This window comes from Stigmatopora argus, chromosome 15 (assembly GCF_051989625.1).
Source record: "Stigmatopora argus isolate UIUO_Sarg chromosome 15, RoL_Sarg_1.0, whole genome shotgun sequence".
NCBI lineage: Eukaryota > Metazoa > Chordata > Actinopteri > Syngnathiformes > Syngnathidae > Stigmatopora > Stigmatopora argus.
The window spans coordinates 5,428,810-5,452,408 of NC_135401.1; the positions used below are offsets into that span (position 1 = coordinate 5,428,810).

General features: G+C 39.2%; 1 protein-coding gene across 6 annotated transcripts in view; it reads left to right on the plus strand.

The window, feature by feature from the left end:
* qkia (QKI, KH domain containing, RNA binding a) overlaps nucleotides 1–18,582 on the plus strand; it is a 53,629-nt gene extending 35,047 nt beyond the window's left edge. Inside the window, exons 5-8 of one of the 6 annotated variants that reach the window (XM_077620606.1) lie at nucleotides 9,094–9,181; nucleotides 10,839–11,279; nucleotides 13,182–13,256; nucleotides 15,539–18,582. In XM_077620606.1, coding sequence (XP_077476732.1) covers nucleotides 9,094–9,181; nucleotides 10,839–11,279; nucleotides 13,182–13,256; nucleotides 15,539–15,555 — 621 coding nt within the window. In that variant the 3' untranslated portion in view covers nucleotides 15,556–18,582. Of the gene's footprint in view, nucleotides 1–9,093; nucleotides 9,182–10,838; nucleotides 11,280–13,181; nucleotides 13,842–15,538 lie in introns of those variants that run through there. The other 5 variants (XM_077620607.1, XM_077620602.1, XM_077620603.1 and 2 more) reach the window with 5 other exon arrangements.
* The last annotated feature ends 5,017 nt before the right edge of the window (nucleotides 18,583–23,599 follow it).

Sequence of the window (23,599 nt, forward strand, 5' to 3'; positions counted from 1 at the left end):
GGACTCATAGTAACTCCGATTTTGCGGTAAAATAGATGCTTCAAAAGCAGTGATACACACACTAGTTATTATAATATTACATTTTATTAAAATTGAAATAATCAATGTATGCCATTGGCCCTTTGATTAAAAAAAGGTAGTGTAAATCCCCAGATGTAAATATAAACCTGTTGCCTTGGAGATAATTTCACAGTGCACCATATTTTGCTCTGACAGATTTAATTGTTACGCTGCGGAGATAAATCGGCATCGTTTGGAATTTTAAGTGTTTCTGTAAATCCATTTGCACTAGTATACTGGTGTTGTTCATATACAGCATTATTAGCATCGCATATATGGTATGCGGATGTGACAAATGCAGAAAGGCTAGCAACCTATTTAAATAAGAAGTCCGCACCGAATATTTTTTTCCAATAATCACGTGTTTTGTCTTTATTCTGTTTCAACTCTGATTCTTTTCTCCTCCTCTGTCAGCGGTGTATGACAAATGAGTACATAACACCATCTGGCCGCATCCATCCATGTGTTTCCCCATTTAATGAGGTTTATTTTCTTAGGTCCGAGCCATCACTGTCACTTCCCTATATTTATTTTTAATGTACCGCATGCGCAATACTTACTTTGTCCATACATACGGAAGGGAACAGGCATCATGTTCGATTGAAGACACTATCTTGTATACCACTGTGCAATTGATCTTACGTAAACATTTATGCTTGTTTGATGATAAATGATAATGGGATCCCTTAGATAACCTGCAGCCTAATGGGATGTAATTTAATGAAAGCTAGCCAACATATTGTACATTTGTTAGCATCTTTCCACAAATGCAATGAATCACAGCAAAAAGCAGAAAAGCATTGTTAACCTTATAAACCCATCTTCAATCAAATCAAATAACAAAGAAATGTGTGTATTCTACCACCTTAAAATGAACTCTGTACATTACAGCCTTTGCTGCCATTGACGGCCTGTCTATTTAGTCTGGGAAGACTAACAGAATGATCATGTTTAAGCCGATCAGTTAGCTAACAAATGGATTATCGAAACTTAATCGGTTTATATGGACGTTTTGATTAATCACAAAGCAACAAACAAACCAACTCATACAGTAGGGACAGCCCCCAGATTCACAACACCAACATTAGAACCAACCACCAGGCAGCCATGCGAACCATTCTTCAATTGTATGCTGACATTTTATAAGGATCCTATGGGTTATTGTGAGTGTCACAGCAGCTGCCATGTTAAGTCAGATGACCTTGTGTCTTGTATTCTGCTGGCAGCTCTATGCAACCTCACAAGAATAAACCAAAAGGACAGCTCAAATTGTTTTCTATTATTTTGTCCAATAATAGTACATATTGCTTTCAATTTACATAAGTATAAAGGACTCAAGTAGATTATTGCGTTCTTCCAACATGACAGAAGCCTTTACTTTAGACTATTATTACACAGATCAGACTAATAAAAGAGTTGTGCGTTGTGCTGGATCATATTAACCTATGGGGATGTGAACTTCCCAGGGTAGCAACAGGCCTTTCCGGGTAAGGTGCATCACATTACATTACAGCACAGCCAACTGTACGTGTCGAGATGCAGTGCTCCTCCTTTCATGTTTAATAAGGTGTGATCCCAATGACTTCCCCAAGACAAAAAAAAATCCAGCTGTGAGGTTCGATGCGTTTTCATTGCTAGAATATAACTACCATATTTCATACGGACCTTTTCTCCCCCCCAAAAAAACAAAACAGAGGAGTTTCAATTTTAGTGTGCTTACCAAGAAAAACAAGAACAATAAGAACAAAGTCAGCAAGACCGTGAGACCTCCCTGCGGTTGATTTAAAAATAATAAAATAGACAAGAGGATCAAGAAGAGCAATATCTTTTCCCTTTGGTGGCTTTTAACTGTGGAGGCTCAACTTCAGTAGCATTTGTGTTATTTGAAATATTCCTGTTGGAATTTGATGCGTAATGTTTAAAAAGTAAGCAAGTGACTAGTGTGTTGCGACCATTTATGTTTTTCTCTCCTGGTACCGGAAAATAAGAAATAATACCCAAGAGTACATTTTTTGATCATTTCAGCCAAAAGTACTTGGCCAGCAATACAGGTATATACCCGGGCCGCCTGCCCATCCATTTATTTACAGTAAGGAGGGGAAACGCAATACCAACTTAACTACAAACATGTTTTTCTGAGATTATTAGTTGCATTTATGCCAACACCTTGTAGCCAGAACACATTCTGCTGGAAGGACTTGAGCTTGTCTTGGCAAAAGGAATCCTTCCTGCTATTTCTCCAACCACTTTCTCCATCTGCCCATCCCTACTCGTATCACGCTTTAATGGCCTCCTACGGGCCAGACAGGTGGCTCTCACCTATAAGAAACAGTGCCCCTGTAGAGATAACTCTGACCACATTTCCAATCAAAATCTACTTACATTTTGTTTTAAAAATCTACATTTACTCCACCTTCAAGCTGGCCGTAGCCACCTGCCTTGGGTGACACTTGTGTTTTGATGGAGTTTGTGCATTTTCACCTATTGTAGTCTTCTCATGGACCTCTATACATCTGTTAGATTTGTATTTTTTTTAAATTATTGGTAATGAACCCATTTAAAACAAAACAAAAACAACAAAAAGACCGCTACAAATAAATACATCCACAAATATCTATTATAAATTCATGTGGCCTTTATGTCACCTCAACATAATAATTTATTGAAAGATGAAGCAAAGTAAAAACCCATGCAGTTAGTATTCTTCTCGCTCCTTGTTTTTGCCGAACTGTCATTTTGTAGAAAATTTAGCACTCCCATGAGGTCTGCACTAAAATTCCAGATTCTTCTTTTTGCTATTTCTTTGAGTTATATTTTTCAAGTTGGCTGCGATTCCCTTGTGACAATGGGCACTATGTACACAAGCCCTCAAAACCAGTGGCCAAATTGCCTTAGCCTGCCACACTGTACTTAATTTCTCTTCATACACTTCTCTGAGCCTCGATCCACAAAGGTGCTTTCAATCATTTTAAAATGAAAAAACGAGTTCCTAATCCACCTGGCTTGGTTGTCCTTCAGAGGCATCCTCAAGTGGAACAATACAATAGTAAATTAGAGGAAACGGGTAACAAGACTTGGCTGTTTTAATCTGCCATTGTTCTCCAGTGGTTTTGAGAGGGGACCCGGCTAGTGCCCTGGCCAATCTCTTTGCCTCACTATGAAAGTTCTACTAATCCCTTTTACAGAGAGTCAACAAAACACTGAACTCAGTATATGCGAATATATACTGTACATATTTATTTGGCTTCTCTGTAAAGGAGTCATAATTAGAACCATGCATCACAAATGGACACCAATATAAATTCAGATATCATTCCAGCATAGGTTGTTTTAGCAAGACCCAATTTTTATTTTCTGCAATATGTAAACGCACATGTTGGCACACTTTGATCCGTTTAATAGAGTTCACGCAAGGAAATAGGATTATAGCAAACTCACCTTTGGGTGATTGGGTAATTTAGCTCCTCCCGCACATCCATGTTACCCACGTGAGTTTTGACAGGATTAAGCCAGAGTAGAGGCTTTACCTGCAAACCAACACCCAAAATGTCGTGGTTGGTTTGAATGCAGATCTTTTAAGGCAACACCATGCCATTTGGCTGGAGTAAAGGATTTTAATGATCAGCAGCAATTGGGGGGGGGGGGGGGGGGGTACTGCTTCAGTTGTTTTGCAGATGGAATTGGTATTCCTGATGTCATGAAAGACTTGGTTTCTAGAATTGACTCTGCAGGACCAGGCAGGTTCTATGTTGGAGTCTGTCCAATTCCACTTTTCATTTTTTTGTCCTTCACTAAAGCTGCGGTGATCATCTCTGAGTCAGGATCTCAAAATCTGATGCAAATCCTCCGCCAGTATTTAAAGCTCCCCCCAAATCATCCCTAGCCAAATCCCTCCAAGATATTCCCTGCTCGATTGGAGGGCATTAAAGGATCGCGAGTGACAGAACAATACACCGTCTGGCAGGCTGTTCGAATAAGGGATAAATACAAAGGGTTGAGGAGAGTAGAATTTGGGACCGTATGAAGGATACAGATTTGACGTAAGGACTGACAGGGGTTAACAAGGAACAAGAGACGAGTGACAGCTGCTTGTTGGGTTGTACAACACCCTGTTGTACAACTGTATCATCCTGCCTTCTCTCAGTCCGCTACATCATTCGTCATATCTGATGCAGCTGCAATGATTGTGCTGTTATCTCTGTATATACTATATTATTCATGTCAACTTTAATCCACTCTTAATGCTGTTATGTTACATGAAATGCAAGCCTGCTTTGAGAATGAACAACATCACTCAGAATTTCCAAGCAAAATCCAGTAAACTCAATGAGATGAATATTTTACATCAAACTGATTTATTTTTTTAAGCCATGGACTTGGTCAGTTTTGTAATGAGCAGGAAGTACAGTATTAGGACAAGAGCTACCGTCTGAACTTCAATACCACTTCACTAAGCCGTTTGATTGACTGTAATGGGGAGGAGCAGCCGCAAAGTGTTTGTAATAATCTGACTGAAGTCAGGTTCACGTCTATGCTAATGAGCGAGGGTGTTGGCGGTTTAGCATGACTAATGGAGCTCGTCGCTAACAGAGCTGTCTCGGACTGAGGGGGCTAGCAAAAGGTGCGAAGTGGAAATAAAGATGCTTTGCTTGAAAAGTTGGGATGATTTCAAGTAGTAAAAGCTGAGTGTCTTCAGATGATTTGGATATTTTGAAAAACAATCCAATTAAATCAATTTTCTCAATTTTAAAGGCACATCCTTACTCATACTGACATTCAAAGGTTATATTTAGCAGGCATTGTCAGTGTCATGAGATAAAGAATGTTGTCTGTTAAATGTGGCAAATTATCCGTGAAAACCATTTTTGTCCCCAAGATGCCTGTAGCTTTTCCTGTAAAATATAACAAAGCATTTTGATTACATGATTACAATTATTGTGGAGTGGAATTTGTTGTTGGAGAAAGGAAGTTACCAACCACTCACCCATCGAGCTGCCTAGACGAGGTTAGCTGATATTATTATGTTCTTTAGAAACGGTTCTTGGGTTTATCCCGGGTTTACCTTCCATGCGCCTTTGAGGCATATTTTTTAGCAATAACGTGTATTTTTCTTCAATTTGACAAGCAGGATTATGTAAGAGCCGCATGTGGATAAGGCATCTGGGTTGCCCAACACTAAACTAACCTTAAAACGAGGGTCAGGTTTGTTAACCAGTTCAATATTTTTATCCCTCTTTGAGACACACTATAAATTTGCTTCAGTCGCCTCAAATTGATGAGCTTCGTCATTTTGTTTATTTTTCTGTTGAAATGTTTTGAGGCCCATTACCACTGCACATTTCTTCCTTCTCCTTTAGCACGCCACTTTTCATGTAGAGTGTGGAATTGTTGATTAGTCATCTTGGCAGCGTGGTGGGAGTAATCATTTTCCAACAGATGTTAGTTTGGGAAGAGAGCAAACAAAAATAGGAAATGGGTGTATAAAAAAGCTGCTGTCGCTACTGGTTCCACCCTTCAGCAGCATATAAAGTCATCCTCTCCTCCCCCTTATTGGGCTGTACCTCCCCGCTTACTCCCTTATTTCACCCCATGCTGTATCCCAGGAGGCGATCAGGGTAGGTTATGTTTACCTCGGAGGTAATTGTGCTGGTTTGGAAGGGTTGACCCTGTCCCTGCTAAGGCCCAACAGATTACGTGTGTGCGGTCAAGTGCGTGTAGATTTGCAGTGACTGGCAGTGAGGCCAATGATGGAAAGCAAGCCACCGCTTGTGTCAACCCACGAGGGAGCAAGCAAATTGGTTTTCACTGGGCTGTCTCGTACTCTCTCCAGGTATCCCATTCCTCATCCATCCTCTCGTCCATCATTTACACTTTGTCACTGTTCTCCTACTCCTGCCGGAGGATCTCCCTGCGCACCTGTTATTTAATTGCTCTAAACTGGGCTGCTATATAGAGCGACTCTTTTCGTTGTGATAGAACCCCCCAATTACACCTTTGGTCTCTTGTAAAGAAACAGACCAAGATTCTGTGAAACAAAGAAATAATGTGCCCATCTTTTGCATCTTGTTACAGAGATGACAACCATATTTTGTGGCAAGGAATTGTCATTTGGTGCACTATTAGCGGATAATTTAGAATGTTATAGGGATGATCTAATTTGACGTAGAGATCGATACTATAACGACAGTCGATATTGCTTTTTGATGAGTTTCCGGTTATCTTTCGCCAATGCTCAGTAAAAATAAACTTGATTTTGGGGATTAATTCAAGCCCAGGTATGAACTAATATGGTGTCATTTACAGCAACAGACTTACAATCCATTTATACATTTATCAGCGCCAATGGCAGTGAATGAATGAATTTAAAGCGAAAGTCACAATTGACAATCTAGCATGCATGGTGTGACCCCATTGCAACGGTGTCAGGAAGGCAGTGGGACATGACTAACCTACTTTATCTCATCACACTGCTGTCTACCTTCAGTTTCCCTTACCTCGCTAACACAACCCCCCGCTACTCCACCACCACTCCTCCCTGATAGCTTTTACCGCTCTGCTGATCGCACAAATAGGCCTCATTGATTGAATCTGATTCTCGTAGATAGAGCCGCTTTATTGAGTGGCATTTTGATCCACTGATGGACAGGTGAGGGAAGGAAGAAGCTTGCTCGTACATGCGTACATGTGTGCATGTTATGAATACGAAAGGAAAACTTCCTCTTTTATCTGTCTCGCAAGCAGCTTTCCCTCACTAGTCTCTCGGGCTTAGCCGTTTGCAGATCATTACAGACATGCACTCTTTTTTGCGTTAATGTTTTATAGCTGGTGAATCTGTAGAAAAGAGTCTCTTAATTGCGGCAAGATTAAAGAGTTAAACTGTGGTCCCTCATGGGGATCATCAAACATTGATCCAAGCAGCGTCTGCGGTTGGGAAGCATTCGCAACACGACATGTTCTAAAATAATACGACTCCACTCCCGACGGTCCCGCTCGGTATGATCTGGGTACTTCTCCCCCACATCTCACAGCTGATGTGTGCAGACATTGCCGAGCTGTCATCTCTTCTGTCTCGAGCAAACTGGAACACTTAAACTGCCAAGTGTACTCGCCGAGGTTTCACAGAATACCGTTGTAAAGACAATGTGGGGGGAAAAAGTAGGTGAATGTCAGAGTGGTGAATCTATCAGATTAGCTTCTGTTGAAAAAATATATAAACAAAAAAAAACAAAATTGACATATGGTTGGGGATTTAGCCTACAAACTGCATTTTGTGAAGATGGAATTCACTTGACAACTTGGCTGCAGTCCGACTGATGTAGATGTAGCAGCATACCAGCCTCACACTAGCTCTTTGTCAACAGTCACCTATGCCAACTAGAGCAAGCATCTTGAAAGAGACATAAACGCAGCAGCTTTCATTTGTGCTTTAGTTTTTTTTAAGTTGTGAAAATTTAATGAATTGTGATTAAACGCGTCTACTCTGCCTTTTCTTTTTTGGTTCTCCTTGCTGCTGCTGTTTGAACTTTTTAATTAATCGCTCACATCGAGTGTTGCAATAGGGAATTAGTAATGATTTTTTTGGTGCTTCTAATGGGTGATTTACTTTGTTAGCCAATGACCTGATGCTTCTTCATTTACTCTGCTATCGTTATTTCTGTCAACAATTAATGTAAAACACCACCCTTGTACCAATCATAGGGGGATGAAACTAGAAAGCCTAGTTAGGGTCTTCAGATTTGACAAAACTGTACAAAAACACATTCTTTTAGTACCGTACTTGTAAAAATACAATATTCATGGCCTTGGAAGTCTTTTACAATCACAATTACAATTATTTCATGTAATCATAAGTTAACTGGTGCTTTTGCTTGTTAACAACAGACCATTGTTTCTATACTCAGATTCTGGAGCATGAACTTCCATTTATTTCTTAATTCATATATTGCTATTGCTTTTTTTGCCATTGACCTTAAAACTGACACCTGTGCCGGAGCTTCGTTTTGCGTTCAATCATAATTTAATTCAAGAACTGTAAAGTGTGCGGTGGTGCTACTAATTGCATTCCTGTTTCTATCCTGTCTTCTGCTTCATCTTTAAAGGGGAACGTTAATCGTGGTCACGACTGCTAACTTTCTTGTCTTATTAATTGGAAATGCCGGTCCACTAAACACACAGAACCACACACACACTGTGACTTCTGACTCCCTTGTATTTAGTCAAGAGAGAGCAACCTGTCAATTTTCCCTTAACCTTGCACATAGTCACTCCCTCACACTCAATGTAGCAAGAAGAGTCTCAGGGAAAGATTAACTCTTCACCTCTCTCTTTTTCTTCCCCTTCTTTCCTTATCAGCACCTCAATAAAAGCGCAGACTGTTGCCCAAAGTGTCTGAGAATCAAGCCCATTCGCTGGTCTCCACTTCTCCTTTTCACATGGAGAATGTTTCTATGACACTGCATGATGTGTTTACATGCAAATGAATAAGCACAGTGATGAATGCACTCTCACAGCATTAGGATTGTATTTAGATGTGGGATTAAACGGTATTTACTCTTGAGTGTTCACATTCTTGTATACTTCTTACTTCCGGACTGAGCCTTTTGTGTTTACATGGTTGCATGTTCAGCAGTTTGAGAGGAATTGGAATTTGCGTAAGAGAACAGGCAGGGATTGTGAGTGGGTGTATATTAATTGCTTTCCGTGAATAATGTGGGCCCTCTAATTTTACCGTAATGAAAGTGGCTGCCACGTTTGTATTTATCTATCCAAGCATTAAATGATGGGAGTGACATACGCCAGGCTGGTTATTGTGGATTTGATTGCACACAAGGGAGTCTAGAAAATTACTACAATCATCTTTTTGATTTGGTTTATGAATATACGTTTATATAATTTCATATCTCGTTTGGCATTTGTCCTCCAAATACCAGCCCTTTCAGTCACAATGGCAGCAAATGAGTTAATACTAATTGTCAAGGAATCCTTGATGCATTTCAGACCATTTGTATTGATTGGCGGCTACTTTTTCTACAGGCGGAGGGAGAAGACAATTTGAAGAAGATCCAGCTGATGGAGTTGGCCATTCTCAATGGGACATACCGAGACAACAACATCAAAGCACGTAAGTGAACTACGATTAACACCACTAATCTATATGAATTTCATTAGAGAACACCAATTTTTTATCTGCATGCTACACATTCAATTTAGGCAATTTACCAAATCGACATTACAACATACTTAAGTCTTTATGACAATGGAATCAATGTTTTGTATGTGGTTGTGTACATATATGCATCCACAAAATAACCAAATCATTTGTGATAACCTGCTCCATCACAAGTTGTAGGAGACCTTCCATTTTGTCCTCCATGTACATTTCCCCTCCATCCATCCTTTGTACATCCATCTTTTTTCTCCAGCCATGGTTGCTCAGTATCCACTTGCTCTTAGCTTTGCAACGCACCGCTGGAGCTCCTTTTGTTCAACCTCTGCATGTCGCCATATAGTTCACAAATCTGCTTAGGAAAGGAGCGACAATAGATCAAATAACCACACTAATAACCGAAATGCACACTTGCAGTCCTCAATGTCACTGTGATCACAATCGCTGCTCAATGAAGCTGCAATTATTTCATTCTTACATGTGTCTAAATGTTTGAATGAATAAAAATGTTTACTGTGATTAAGGCTTTTGATGGAATTTCACCTGAGGCTACATTGTTTGTTTACAGCAGCATTGTCTTCACTCTAATTCTAAAGTATTGAGACTATTGAATTGACATTTTAGTGCTTCGTCAAATTCAACATGAAAATTCCCAAGATGACATAACATCAAAATGCATTAGATACACTGTATTTCTTTTTTTATGATTAGATTATTTTGGTGTATTTGAAATCAATCAATTTACCCATGAGGCTGAATTCAGAGGAGCTGGCCAACATTTGGTAATCATCCAGTCTACGGAATGAATTGATTATCAAAATAGTTGTCAATTTACCAACTAGTTCCTCACAATTGACAGAACTATCAATTCATTTATTAGTGTGCCAATCCCTAATGGTAAAACAGATGTTATTTGGATAATTTTGTATCCTTTTTTTTATTTTAAATTTTCCTTTGGGACGCTTGCACAATGTGGCATGTACAAACTCTTGAAATTGTAAGTTACCAATGTATTACAGATGCACTAATTAACTCCAGACAATTGGACACAAAATTTGGACCTTGTATGGGGCTTTTTGTATGTGCACAAAAAAGTGTTTTAGTGGTTGCGTATGGATTGGATGGATCTCAAATCAATGAGGTAAACTTAAAATGAACTGTGCGGTGTATTTCTAGCACTCGTCAAGAGTTTGTACGTAATAATCATTCACTGTGCTAATCATATCGGCCTTTTGATGTTTCACCTCTGCCAAGTTGCCAAAAACAATTTGGATCCGTGTGTGTGTTGTTCACGCCAGTCCTCACGCTATTTCAATGTAAGAGCTGCTGCCAAGGTGATTTGTATGCTTTTCATTGGGAAGACAGCAAGCTTGTTTTGGTGTGAGGGGTATTTTGTTTTGCTTTGTGGTTCACCACCATGATCATTGCATGGACTAATTTTACCTTTTGCCCCTCCCCTCCCCTCCTCTCTCCCTGCCAACTCTCTTTTCCTCCTTTTGTATTTTCACCTTTCACTATTCATCTGTGATAACCAACAACGCCACTTGGCTTTTTCCTCTTGTCTATCTGTCTTCTTTCCACCTCTGTCTTTCGCTCTCTTCGCTTATGGCAGCCACCCTTGCGTTCTCTCTTGCAGCGGCGGCGGCGGCCGCTCAGGGACCCCGCCTTATAGCGGCACCCACAGGTCAGGTGTTGCCGCCCCCGGGACTCCGGCCCCAGACTCCCGGCGGGGCCCCCATCATGAACCTCATCCGGCCAACTCAGATGGCCGCCATGCTGCCCAGCGGCACACCGACTCTGGTGCCGCCCACGCCTGACACTGGGCTCATCTACACCACCCCCTATGATTACCCTTACGCCCTGGCACCCACCTCCTTGCTGGAGTACCCCATCGAGCACAGTGGGGTTTTAGGTAAGCGGGCCTGGGGAAGCATGAGCACGGCGGGCACGGCGGCCCACTTTGGCCAGCCTGGGCAGGAGGGCAGCTTGTTTTACCCCGGACTCGGGTTGCTGGACACGGCTACCATGAGCCACAGTCAAGACTTTCTGAAAGGTAAATACGTGGTGTCCACCTGAGGAACTAAAGAGAGGTCAGAGTGGACAAAAGGCGGTGAAACTCTGTAGCTAATGTGGACATTTTGACCAAACATCAAAACTGGAAGGGGGGAAATGACTAGCCTTTTGCCTAGAAGGTCACTATATAGTTCGATTTCGCTCCTCGCTTCCAGCTAGACACCGTCTCGACTCTGCAAGGTTTACACCGGCGGACTTAGCAGAGTCTGAAATGAGGCAGCCCGACAGAAACAAGTTAGCGTACACGCAGCCCGCTCCCTAACCCTTTCATGCACTGGCCTGGAGGCATATTCAGTCTGGCAGTAGATCCCTTCGGATTTCTACAGCTTCTGAAATGATTTTTCTCTGCTGCAGGCAGGCCTTGATGCCCACAGATAGTCCCTCTGTCACTCCCGCTGGGGATGTTCATTAAATTCCTCCAGTCGTATTATTTTCCTCTTCTCCCTTGCCTTCCTTTGTTGTCTCAGCTTCACCCCCGGTGAACCTGTTTTTTGCGTAAATAGCCAAGCTTCCCCTCCATTCGAAGCCAGTCGTCCAGTTCACTACGAGGGCCTATCTATTACACCCGTTCTCTGTGGTACTTTTAGCAGACCAAAGAGACAAGTCGGCATCGGTTGAATAATAGTGACGCCAAACGCCAGCAAAAATTGACAAATCCAGATGTTCCTCTCGCTTTAATTTGACACATTATGAAGCATATGTGAAGCTTGAGGTTAGCTAACCTTTGGATGGTGCCCCCACCTCTGGGAGTAACGTGCACCTTCTCTGTTTAACTCGCAGGGTTAGTGTATTTTATTTACTCACTTTATCGATCGGTGCCTTCAGCTACGCAGGGGCCCCCTTTTGGAAGGCGCTTCACCGCCTTTCTCACACATTTCCATGGGCCCACCTGCCGCCACTACTTTATCTCGCCGCGATTGGCTTCGTTGACAGCAGGGACATGTTAGGCCATCTGGCGCGTCAGAGACATGTAGGTGGCTACAAATATATTTGCCAAGGCTCGCCACACTGAATTTCTTTACACATAGCCTGCCGTTTGGGTGTCTTTCAATCCCTGTAGCATTAAATTTTGGAACCTCTGAAGTGGGACTCAACCCGGTTCGCGATGACAACTAGTATATTATTGGCCACTAGATATCCCTTTACCAGCAAAAGTAATAAATCACTAGAAAACACTAGCATATGGCTCATTAAAATAACAAACAATGAACTCTGATGATCATTCACCGTCTTTGCTGTGTACTGTTTTTACCTCGACCACATGGAAAATTTGACATTAATACAACACTCAACATCTGGAAACAGATGAGCAAGAATCCTTCGTTTGTAAATGATTTAATTCTATTTCAGAAGTTAAATCTTTGGCCCCCGTCGACAACGATAGACGTCAGAGGTTCCATCATATTTGTGGATAACGTCAAATAAACCTTAGGTGTGGAAATGAGCCATAGAAAGAAAGGGTGCAGATTAGCTTTCGTTAAACCGAACAAGTGACGCCTGCCGCTATATCACCACTAGATTGCCATTGGATTTCACCACCTATTGGGGAAAAAAGTATAAATAAATCACTTTCTCTATATGCCCCCTTCGAAACCAATGGGAAGGAACTTTCAGCCATTAGCTACCCCGTTTATGTTTTTCTTTCTCCAAGAGAACTCTGAGCACTGTGGAATTTAATGACTTAACTTATGCATATTGATTACTATTCCAAAATAATTGTATTGTGTGCTACTGTATTTTTTCTATACAAACTATGTGATGTGCATATGTGCTATTATCCAGCGTATTATTGTATTACCCCATTGTTATCCTAATGGTTAAACGAATAATGTGAATGTTGAACGTGAATGGTTTCTAACCTTGTGGACCTGTTACAATCTAGGTGCAATGGCTACTAAAGTGAGACGGCATGACACGCGGGTCCATCCTTACCAAAGGATTGTGACCGCTGACAGAGGTCAGTTTAGTCTCTTAGCTACACTCTGCTATCAATTGATGCATTTCAATGATGACGATGCCTTAATTGGAAATCTCTATTGTGTTGTCTGTATTACTGTATGTTTGTTTTTCTCCCCTTTCCCCCCCATGTCCACACACCAGCTTAATGGTGCGTTGTGGTGTGTGCAGTTTGTTTACATTAGGTCTTTAACTCGCAAAGAGCTCATTTGCAAAAACAAGACATTTTTAAGATGGCTGAATTTGCTAGGTATAACATTTTCCTCATATCATAGTGGCGCTCTCCTAAATATCCACTTCAGATAGACTTTTAGTGCCCTTGCGACTTATCTTAATCCTTTGTGTTGGATAATCAACCATTTACACATTGATATGTACTTGATAAAAACAAATTATTAATCAAAATCCACAACCAGCTATCAATTTAACATATGTGCCCATGAATGCAAGGAAAGGAGTGAATATAATAGATCATCTTAAATAAATGCACCAAGGTTTGTGGCCATACTCATGCCCAATGCAACACTTCAAAATATCACAATAATGACTCAATGCCTACATTTTATGGGATGGATTTCTTTAAAACAAAAAAAGCAATGTAAAATAAAAATAAAAATCTTAGTGTGGATCCCATCAAATTGGGGTGAAAAAAATATTGCACCAATTCAAAGAAAACAACCGCTTAATAATGGTGATTTTTGTCTTGGATGTACTACATACCAGATTATACTCATCCCTGGTCTTTATTTACTGTATTGTAATATGGATTTTTTAAAGTCCCTCTTTAATTATGCTTCTAAAAATGTATTTGTTTACACAAAGGCCTATCTCATAATGAGTGCCTTAGCACCTATTGATATCTATATTGCTTTCCTTCTCATCTCAGGATGTCCACTGCCTTCATACTCCGCACTGTTTTCTCGCCAATAAACACAAATATCTAACTATAGTGAATCATGGACATAGTCACATGCCTTACACATTGGTCAGCCTTATTAAAAATGCCTTCATCTCCCAAATGAGCTCTTGACTCAAGGATATATATTTACACTGTGTATATTTCAATGCTCAGGCAAAAAGTAATCTTAGTAGATTTTGGTTTATGCAGCTGTGAAGCCAGTACCGACCGGTCGTACCTTGCAGGAAATTATGAGACATTCCTTTGATTGGGAGATTGGCGCTTAAAATGCATCTCCTGGCCTCGCTGCGTCCCAGAGACCAGCCATATTCCCCTTAAATATTTAAATATTTTTTAGGGGGTGGAATTTATTTTTCTACAAACGTTTGAGTCAAACAAACGCCGAGAGCTTTAGGTCGCTTGCATTCCCTTCAGTGTATCGTGAGCTATATAATGTTAATATTTTACCTGTACATGAGGTACTGTCATTTTATATTGGAGCATTTTTATATCAAAATGTATTTATGGTTCTTGTGTATATTTATATTATATAAAAGTATACTGCTAAATAAAGAGTAAAAGAAAGAATCGTAAAAAAGGTCGATTGACTTTTATTGCACTTTTAACATTAGTCTGATAGCAATAGTTGTTACTCCACTAATCACATTAAAAAAGGAGGCATTGAAGCCATGTCCACATGTAAACATATGTTGATGATAATAAATGTACATAAAAATTGAACTGGCTAGGTTGGTAAAAAAACACACCTGTGCTATACCATTTTAATGCCACGTCTCTTAGTCCATTGTCTCGGCAACAGAACACACGACACAGATTTTGTAATCGAGAAAAAAGGCTTTTTGTGTATGTACGTTAGATTTTTTTGAAAAATTCCTTTTATCTTATTTTATGCTAGTTGCCATATTTGTTAAGTGCTTCATTGGCATGCCACAAAGTCCCCCACTCCACGCTTTGGCCATTTTATTCTTCCATTATGAACAGCTGGCCAAGCAATGCGGTGTTGCTTCATTCATTGTGATGCTATTAATCCAGATTAACACACTCAAACGGTGGACATTTGAAATGACACATACCATTTTTTTCTGTTCGCATGTGGACATGGCCTCATATACTAGGTGTTTATTTTTTTGTTTGTCTGTCCATCTCTTTTGCTTCTATTTTGGTTTTGCGGAGCATCGGGCGCTAAATACAACCAACTGCTGCTTATGGGGGTCACGCTAAAGCGGGGGGGTCCACACATCAGAGATTGCATTCATTTTTGTTGTTCAAAATGATGTCATTCCAGTCTCTTCCTGCTGACACTAATACCCTTCTATCTTTGTTTTTTCTGTTTGTTTTTGTTTTTTGTTCCTAACCACCTATAGCCGCCACCGGCAACTAACATGAACCTTCTGACCTCTGAACTCTTCACCCAATGACGAGCCGCCCCCAGCCTGCCTGCTGATCAGTTAACTGGTAATTTGCCTTTTGCTAGCCTCTCTCTCCCAGTGACTAAAGAGAGAGAGAAAGAAAGAGAAGGGAGGCGCCAACCCTAACACACCAGAACAAAAAAAAAACCTACAAAAAAAACAACAAAACTTCACACCAACATGAAGTTGTGTACTACTCATTTATCTTCTGTTCATTGAGTTTTGTTCCCATTCTTTCTCTTTCTTTTTCTTCACCAATCACATTACCGCGGGTGGGATGTTTGTGGTGTTAATCATAAATGTGCACTGATGTTAAATAGCAATAAGATGCCAACCAGAGAACCCACCCGTGCCGGACCCTATACCGACTATTTTATGTCATACTTGGACGCTAACCATTTAGTTGAAGAATGACAAAGCCCGTCAAAACAAAAACAAAAAAAATAGAGAGGGAGAGAGATGGTGGCGGGGCGGTGTAACCCCCAGTTCCCCATTCACCCCAAAGAAAAAGAAACAGAAGGAAAGAGAATTACAACACTGACTTTAACTTTGTTTCAATTCTCATTACAATTGTTGTAACTATGACACATTCTGGGTGTGCCGCCCTTTTTGACTATCGCCCACCCAACAAACAGCTTTTTGTCTTGATTTGTTTTAAAACTGCATGGCTGTAACGATTGCAAACAATGCGCTTTGGGTTTTTTTCTTTTCTTTTGGTTCCAATTCGTATGTTTGGTTTGTTTGTTTTTTCTGTTCACACTTTTTGTTATACTAAATTGACGCAGAAGGAAGCAGGCTGCCAGAATTAATGCGGGGATGGAAGTAACTTGGGATGAAGGGTTTATGTATGTGTGCGCTTTTTGAAAATGCTTTTATTTCTTGAATTATTACATCGAAAGTAGGGTTTTTAGGAGACTTTGCCATCTACTCTACTTCCACGATACAGTGCCTGATGCATTCAGAACAAACTAGAGTTTGCTGAGCTGTGATCAAAAAGAAAAGAAACAAAAAAAAAAAGTATTATGTGTGCATATTTAGCCAAAGGTTTTTACCCATGATTTATTACTACTATTATGTTGATAGGTCTATCATTATGCATCCACCTCACACAGAGGGTTGTTTTTAAAAAGTTTGAATTAGTGGTGCCTGCCTTCAGAGGAAAGTTAGCATTTTGACTTGTTTTTATTTTTCATCCCAGAGGAGGGAAAACACTAATATGACTATCATGGAAATGAGCACCCCCTCTTTTTTTGTCGTTTTTACATTTTTATTTCATTAGTTGGCCATTTTGTGCCACGCCAACGTGAAAGCACATCCATAATGTGTCACATCACTTGTACCTTCTGAGCTCTTTTGTTGAACTCGCTCAAGAACAAAAAAAATAGGATGTGAAAGCCATGCCTGCCTGTTCAAATTGCTTTATACATACGTCTCATATATATATATATATATATATATATATATATATATATATATATATATATATATATATATATATATATATATATATATATATATATATATATATATATAAACATGTACATAATGCCATTGCATATAGAAATACAAACAGGAGTGAACAAAAATAATTAATACTTTTACAGTACAGGGTGCTGGAGTATAGGGATAAAAGAATTCTATTTTTGCCAATTTTAGATTTTGATACTTTGCAGATACAAAATCGGATTTAAAACATAAAAAAGACAAAAAAACGAGGGGTGACGATGTGCTGTCGGACTGGATTTAACTGGAAAGGAGCATTTAAAAAAATAACGGGAAGGACTCAAAATACAAACAAAAGTGCCTTATGGGGAGTGGTTTCAGTTGTTTTCCAAGAAATGTTCTGTTAGAAAAATAAAAATAAATGAAAAGACGAAAAACCCAGCACCCACCCGAGATAGCGCAGAGCGGAGCGCGGTGTCGGCGGCCCGCCTTTTACTCTATGCAACCCTAGCTGACTCAGCTAAATATGTGCCATGTTTTGGTTTGGTTTTTTTGGTGTCTTCCTGAGATTTTATTTTTCACTCGACAGCCCTTTACTCTACTGTGCGAGCAGGCTTTGATCTCCTTAATTTTGGAAAATCTGATATATTTTTTCTTTTTCTTTTTATTATTATTTGTGCGTGCGTGTGTGACGTAACTTCCTATAGGACAAAACGGCGCTGCCGATAGTAGCAATGCAGTAGGATGCATCATGAGCTGAGAAAAATACATTTAAGATTTTAAAATATCCAGCAGAATTTATTATACCAATAATCATGATTAAAATGAAATAATAACTCAAATAACCATGTTTTGGTGCCACTGACTGTCCGAAATGCCAATCCATTTAAACGCCAAACGAATTGGACGTCAACCACGGTCAGTGGCAGCCATTTATTTGCCTTGACAACTCTGTTCATGGCTTTCTCATCGAGCCGAAAAGGTCAATGAAACTCTTGTTTTCAGTGTTACTCTTTTTTCTTACTATTATTTTGGAGAAAAAAATGAAATGCAATATAAGTGAAGATGGCTGTACAGCAATTGACAGTATTACGAGAAGTCCCTCTGCTATGTTACGGGCTACGTTGTGTGGCTGGTTAACATCCATCAGGTGGTAAAAAGGTTGGGAAAAAGCAAAACAGAAAAGAAACATATTCTCTGCCCTGCCTACTATACTTGTATGATAATGTAATTAACAGCCATTGTTACAGGTTTATAATGTATTTTTCTAATCTCATTTTATATGTATATTAATCATGTTTCTGAGTGCTTTTTTATGATCCTGCCCCACCCTAGCCCCCCTCCCTTCCACACCCCCTTCACTTTTACACAACCAAGTGTTATATTTTGTTTTCATACTCGGCTTGTTTAACTCATGAGCTACTTTTATTAGTTTCTCTTGTCATAAGTATTTTACATGCTTGCCATTTAGTTTTACATGGTGTATGCTGTTTTTTTTTTCTCCTTATTAACCTCTTGGCATTTATTTTAATAAAACATTCTTAGTAAGAATTTTACTAACGCGCTGATATTTTTGTCTCGTGTTGTTAACCAGTCTCATGAATGTATTGACGCAGTCTGGTTCACGGACTAACAGAATTAATTACAACTGGTGCTGGTGACTCGTGACCATGGGGGGCACACGGGGGCACACAAACACGTGTTCTCATGTTTTTTTTGTAGGAAATGGTACAAAATGATGTCATGTTGCCACCCCTCTCCTGCTTTTAGCCCCAAAAGTGCCATCATTTTAATTCTGTATTCTGAATATAATGGCTCAAGTTTTGTTCCGTAGATCTTTCATAACTTAAATGTGTTTTAGGTGATAATTCAGACAAAAACACAATTTTAATTCACAATAATGTCAATGGAATGATCTATATATTTGTAATTATTTAATTTAAAAGGTTTTTTTTAAGTTATTCATAATTGTGCATTTTTGGTAGTGCTTATGTGTTCTAACCTCAATTTTTTCCCACTACCAGTTGAAATTGGACGTCTATCAACATCAGTGGCAGCCAATGATTTAAATCTTGGTAATATTTATGCACCTTAATCATTTTGTCAGTCAATGAGTTAAATTAGTTAATCCAAACAATTCAAATGCTAGACTTATTGTCCAAAATCCTACTAAATTACCATGAGAACATGTTACACTCACAAAGACAACACCACCATCTAACTGGAAAGTGCACGAGTTGATACGCGTCGCTCACTCCTGCTCACGCATTTCTCACCTTTTGTGCTGAAACGTGAAATCTGCTGACACTCTTCATACCTTTTTGCCCTCGCCAACAACACCGCCACCGTTGTAGTCTCCAATGGAGAGTACTCTTCTTGTTTTTCCATGTCCTTCTGTCTCTTACAACCCTGGGAATTGGCAGGTCGGTGATTAGCTCGCTAGGCCAAAAATTGAAACGGTCACCTGCAAAGAATTCATCTGGCATAGTAGAACAACTTGCCATCTGTGGCCAAAGAAAAAATGTTCCATCTGGTAAACACTTTGCATCATTTGCAATCTTGATGGAAACGCAGCTTCGTTAGGAACAATATTTAAAAAAAACATGTCAATCATAGCTCAAGTCGCATTTATCCATTTACTTAAAAGAAAAAGAAGTCACTGGTATCTCCTCGATAGCCAAAGCACGAATAGGAGGATCTTTTTTGCCATCAGTGTTTTTTTTTGCGTGGGAAACAATTGTTTTGAAGTTTTAGCGAGGCCGATGGTTCATGCTTTCTGTCTAGTCGATTGTCGGGGGCCTGATAAAATTTTATTCTGTATGCTTTCAGACTGAGTAAAGGGTCCAGGGTTTTCTTTTAGATAGAAATTCACCGGCAAATTTGAGAGTCGGACCAACATTTTTCATCTCATATCAGTCTGGACTTTGATTTTGTTGCCAATATATGTTTTAAGATTCTCTTACATCGGTTTTCAAAAGCTAATGTTATCGTCAACGCTATCTTTCTTAAATATGTTGTCAACAAAGATCCTCCTATAGTTCAGAGCATGGCCAAACAATGCTGATGCGCTGATTATCTTCAAACTACCAGCATGAATGGCTCACAGCCTGTACGTTCCCCTCAGTTTATTAACCAAATAGCATTATGGCCAGTAGAGGTAATTTGGGGTCAAAATGACCATGTTTTTCTCCCCCACTATTAAATCCCAATATGGCTCGTATTTATTGTTGAGTGGAAGTTTTTTTCTTCTTTGTTTTTGCGTCATCCCTGGCTTTTAAATTCGTCCTCCTCCGCAACTCGGCGTATTGTCAGCGACATAGCGAAAAAGATTAACTTCATTATTAATCCTTATTATCATTGCCAGAGACACCTACACATCTTGTTACCTCATTTTTTAAAATCTTTTTGGGTTAAATCCACACGCCCCAAAAAAATGATTGCTCCATTTGTCCTCTTTAAGCACACAACAGGGATTAAATGTGTCTAACATCCACGTTTGCATCTTGTTCATAGGAAATTAAGTGAATTATTAAGCACTCCTGTCAAGACTGGATTAGTGGCTGGCCGTAAGCACAAAACTCCGTGTTTTTTTAGGTTCCCTATGTTCTCCAATGGTGGCATCATCTCAAATAGAAGTCCATCTGTTGTCGTTTTTTTTTATCCTAATGAGGGTTTGAGTGAACCGATCAGGTGGCAAGTGCCGATTCCATGCACTATTAAAGGGGAAGGAAAATATAGAATATATTTTTAGAAGCTTCAATAAGTCCGTCCAGTTCTTTTTGGCCTCCAAAGCACAACATTTCCGAAAAACTGCCTTTTGAAATTATTACAAGTGCCCTTTCTGTCAGTTCACTTGTTCACTTTATCTTATCGAATTTTTTTAGAGTAGGAAAAAAAACGACGCACAAGTTAATGGTTTTCAATTTTGTGCCTCTCGGATTGGACCACAGCATGTCATTATCGACCAATGGTGGACTGCCGCCGTCCGTTGCGAAAAAGACATGTCTCAGGGCATTGAGTGTCTTTTTTTTTTACCTACTAACGTTTCCCACCTGTCCATCTTGCCTTGCCTCTGGCTAACAAACATTCCTTCAATTAGTTTAATGGCAGGTTGATGCACTTGATTAAAAAAACAACTACCAAATTGTTAAAAAAAAATTGCCCCACTGGACTTTTTCCCTTTATTTTTAGTTGTGTAGAATTGACCATTATACTAGTATATATACTTTTACTGTAAGTTCTTCGTATCGTTCTGCACTAAAGTCTGTGTGATTTTGAGTGATGTGTATTATTGTTTTTACAATTAAAAAAAAAAGCTAGACTGAGAATGTTGAGGGAGTAATCCATGTAATGATACTTTTTGTTGCTCACGCAAAAAAAAATAGGAGGGTGGGAGGGATATGTTTGCAATAAAGAATCATGTGTGACCTTGGTCTGACTCTTCAACTGGACTGCTTGCTATTTTTTTTTTCTTCTTTTGTGGTCATTTTCCAAAACGTGGTGACATTTTAGCCTTCAAAGGTAGGTCATTTGATTTCCTGCAACAGGCAGGAAATCAAATAGGAAAGTTCATTGCTGCCAAAATAAAGGGGCAAGAGGTTGTCTTCTGACTACTAGCTTGAAAGTATTGTGTTTCGAATGTGTCTAAAATATAGGAAAACTATGTAACAAAAACACATTTTTTTACAAATTCAAAACAGTCATTGGAAAATGGATTTGAATTCATTTTTGTTGATTTTCATGCAAAAACAAAATACATTACTACTTGGAGATGCATGCTTTAAAATTTTAAAATAAAGTATACATTGGAATGACATTGCAGATAATACTACAGTACATCACATACAGTCACTCGTACATTAAATGCAAATCAAAATGTTTTGAGTCTTAACAAAAATCAAAATTCAATGGAATGTATGTTTCCAATCCACAAAACTGCCAAAAAATCTATGCAAGGAAGATGATCTTTAAAACCTCCAAACTACTGAGGGACTGCAGAAGGTCCCCAACTTGTGGACTTCCCATTTGTGGCTCCAGATTTTTACCTAGGTCTACAATGTCTTCTGTGTCTTGTGTCTGTCTTGCTTCTGCAACCAAGAAATTTCCCGAATACGGGATGAAATAAAGTTCTAATCTAACCTAAATTTACAACGGCCAAAAGTTTTAGGACCCCTAGCTTGCCCACCTATTCAACAGTTCTTCTGGGAGAATTTGCAAGTTGGAACTCATCAAGAAGTTTTCTGGTAAGTCATCTACAGAACATTGTTAAGCCTTAAATTTGGTAGCAGAATGTTGACTTTAGTTTTATAGTGTACATTTTTATACTTTTAATTACATTTTTAAGTGTGTTCTTCCTGGATCTTGTTCCCTAGTTGTCAAACTGAATTGCTGGTTGTTGGGTTAATGCCATGCAGGAACTGGAATTGGATGGAGGGCTAATACTGAGGGAGAGATTTCGACAAAGGGAGAAAAAAAAAGCAGTAAGTGGTCAGGAAGTGATGTTAATGGCGGCTTTGGCCTCCAGGAAGAAACGTCAAAGGAGCATTTGTCGCCAAGCTCAGCTGTGTTTGTGTGGATGTGTTTGAAAGACTGGAGTGGAAGGGTTGCATCAGTAGTGACAGATGAACCAGCTTCCTGTGGAATGAATATAGGGCATTCATTCCTAGTGCAGCTGTTTCATTCTGGCTTTTTCCTGGCACCACCCACAATGCTGGGATTTATTTTCATTTGCAAGATCAATCAATCAAACCTTTATTTTATATAGGAGCAAACAGATTTAAGTGTTAAAAACAGACAAGATGAACAAATTGAAATGCATTTTTTTCAGACAGAAGAAAACAATGCAGGATAATAGGAAAGTATCAAAGAAATACATTTAATAGAAAAACTTTGAATGAGTGTGTTTGTATAAGTGTCTCAAAAGCTGCTAGAAACGACCATAGTCATAATACAAAAAAATAATTAAAAATGATTACAAAGCAATCACTCTGGAAATATTGATAGGGCGATTTCTACAGCTTTAGTTCTCCAGACACAAGGAAAAAAACAAAAACAAGAAAATGACGTCTAATAATCCAGGAAAACAATTTAATTATAATAATGATGGTTAGTGCTCATGACTCACTACAAAACAAAAACAGAAATTCCACTAATAAAGTAAAGGGTCGGAATATTGATCAACTAAAAAGATGCTGGAAATGTTATGACCTAATAAGGTAATATCCCAATTTTTGCCAGGTGCGCCTCGAAAATTCCTTCCTGATTCCGTATTATTGAGCGACAACATATACGGACATCAAGGTTGATCTCATGTGAGTTAATCCTTCAAACTACCGATCTATGATTGCAAAAGAGTACACAATTCATGAAGTGAATTTATATACGTATTGTGTTTATTTGTGCGTTTATCTGTTTGTGTAACGTAATTTGCAACGAATGTCGATTAGATTGATATTGCGCGTTCCCTCATTCCGTGCGTTGGATTTAGTCATTCGGTTGATGATTTACGTTATTATATTACCGATCAAGAATCGCTTTTAAGAATAGTTTGTTTGGTTATAATTAGCGATCAAT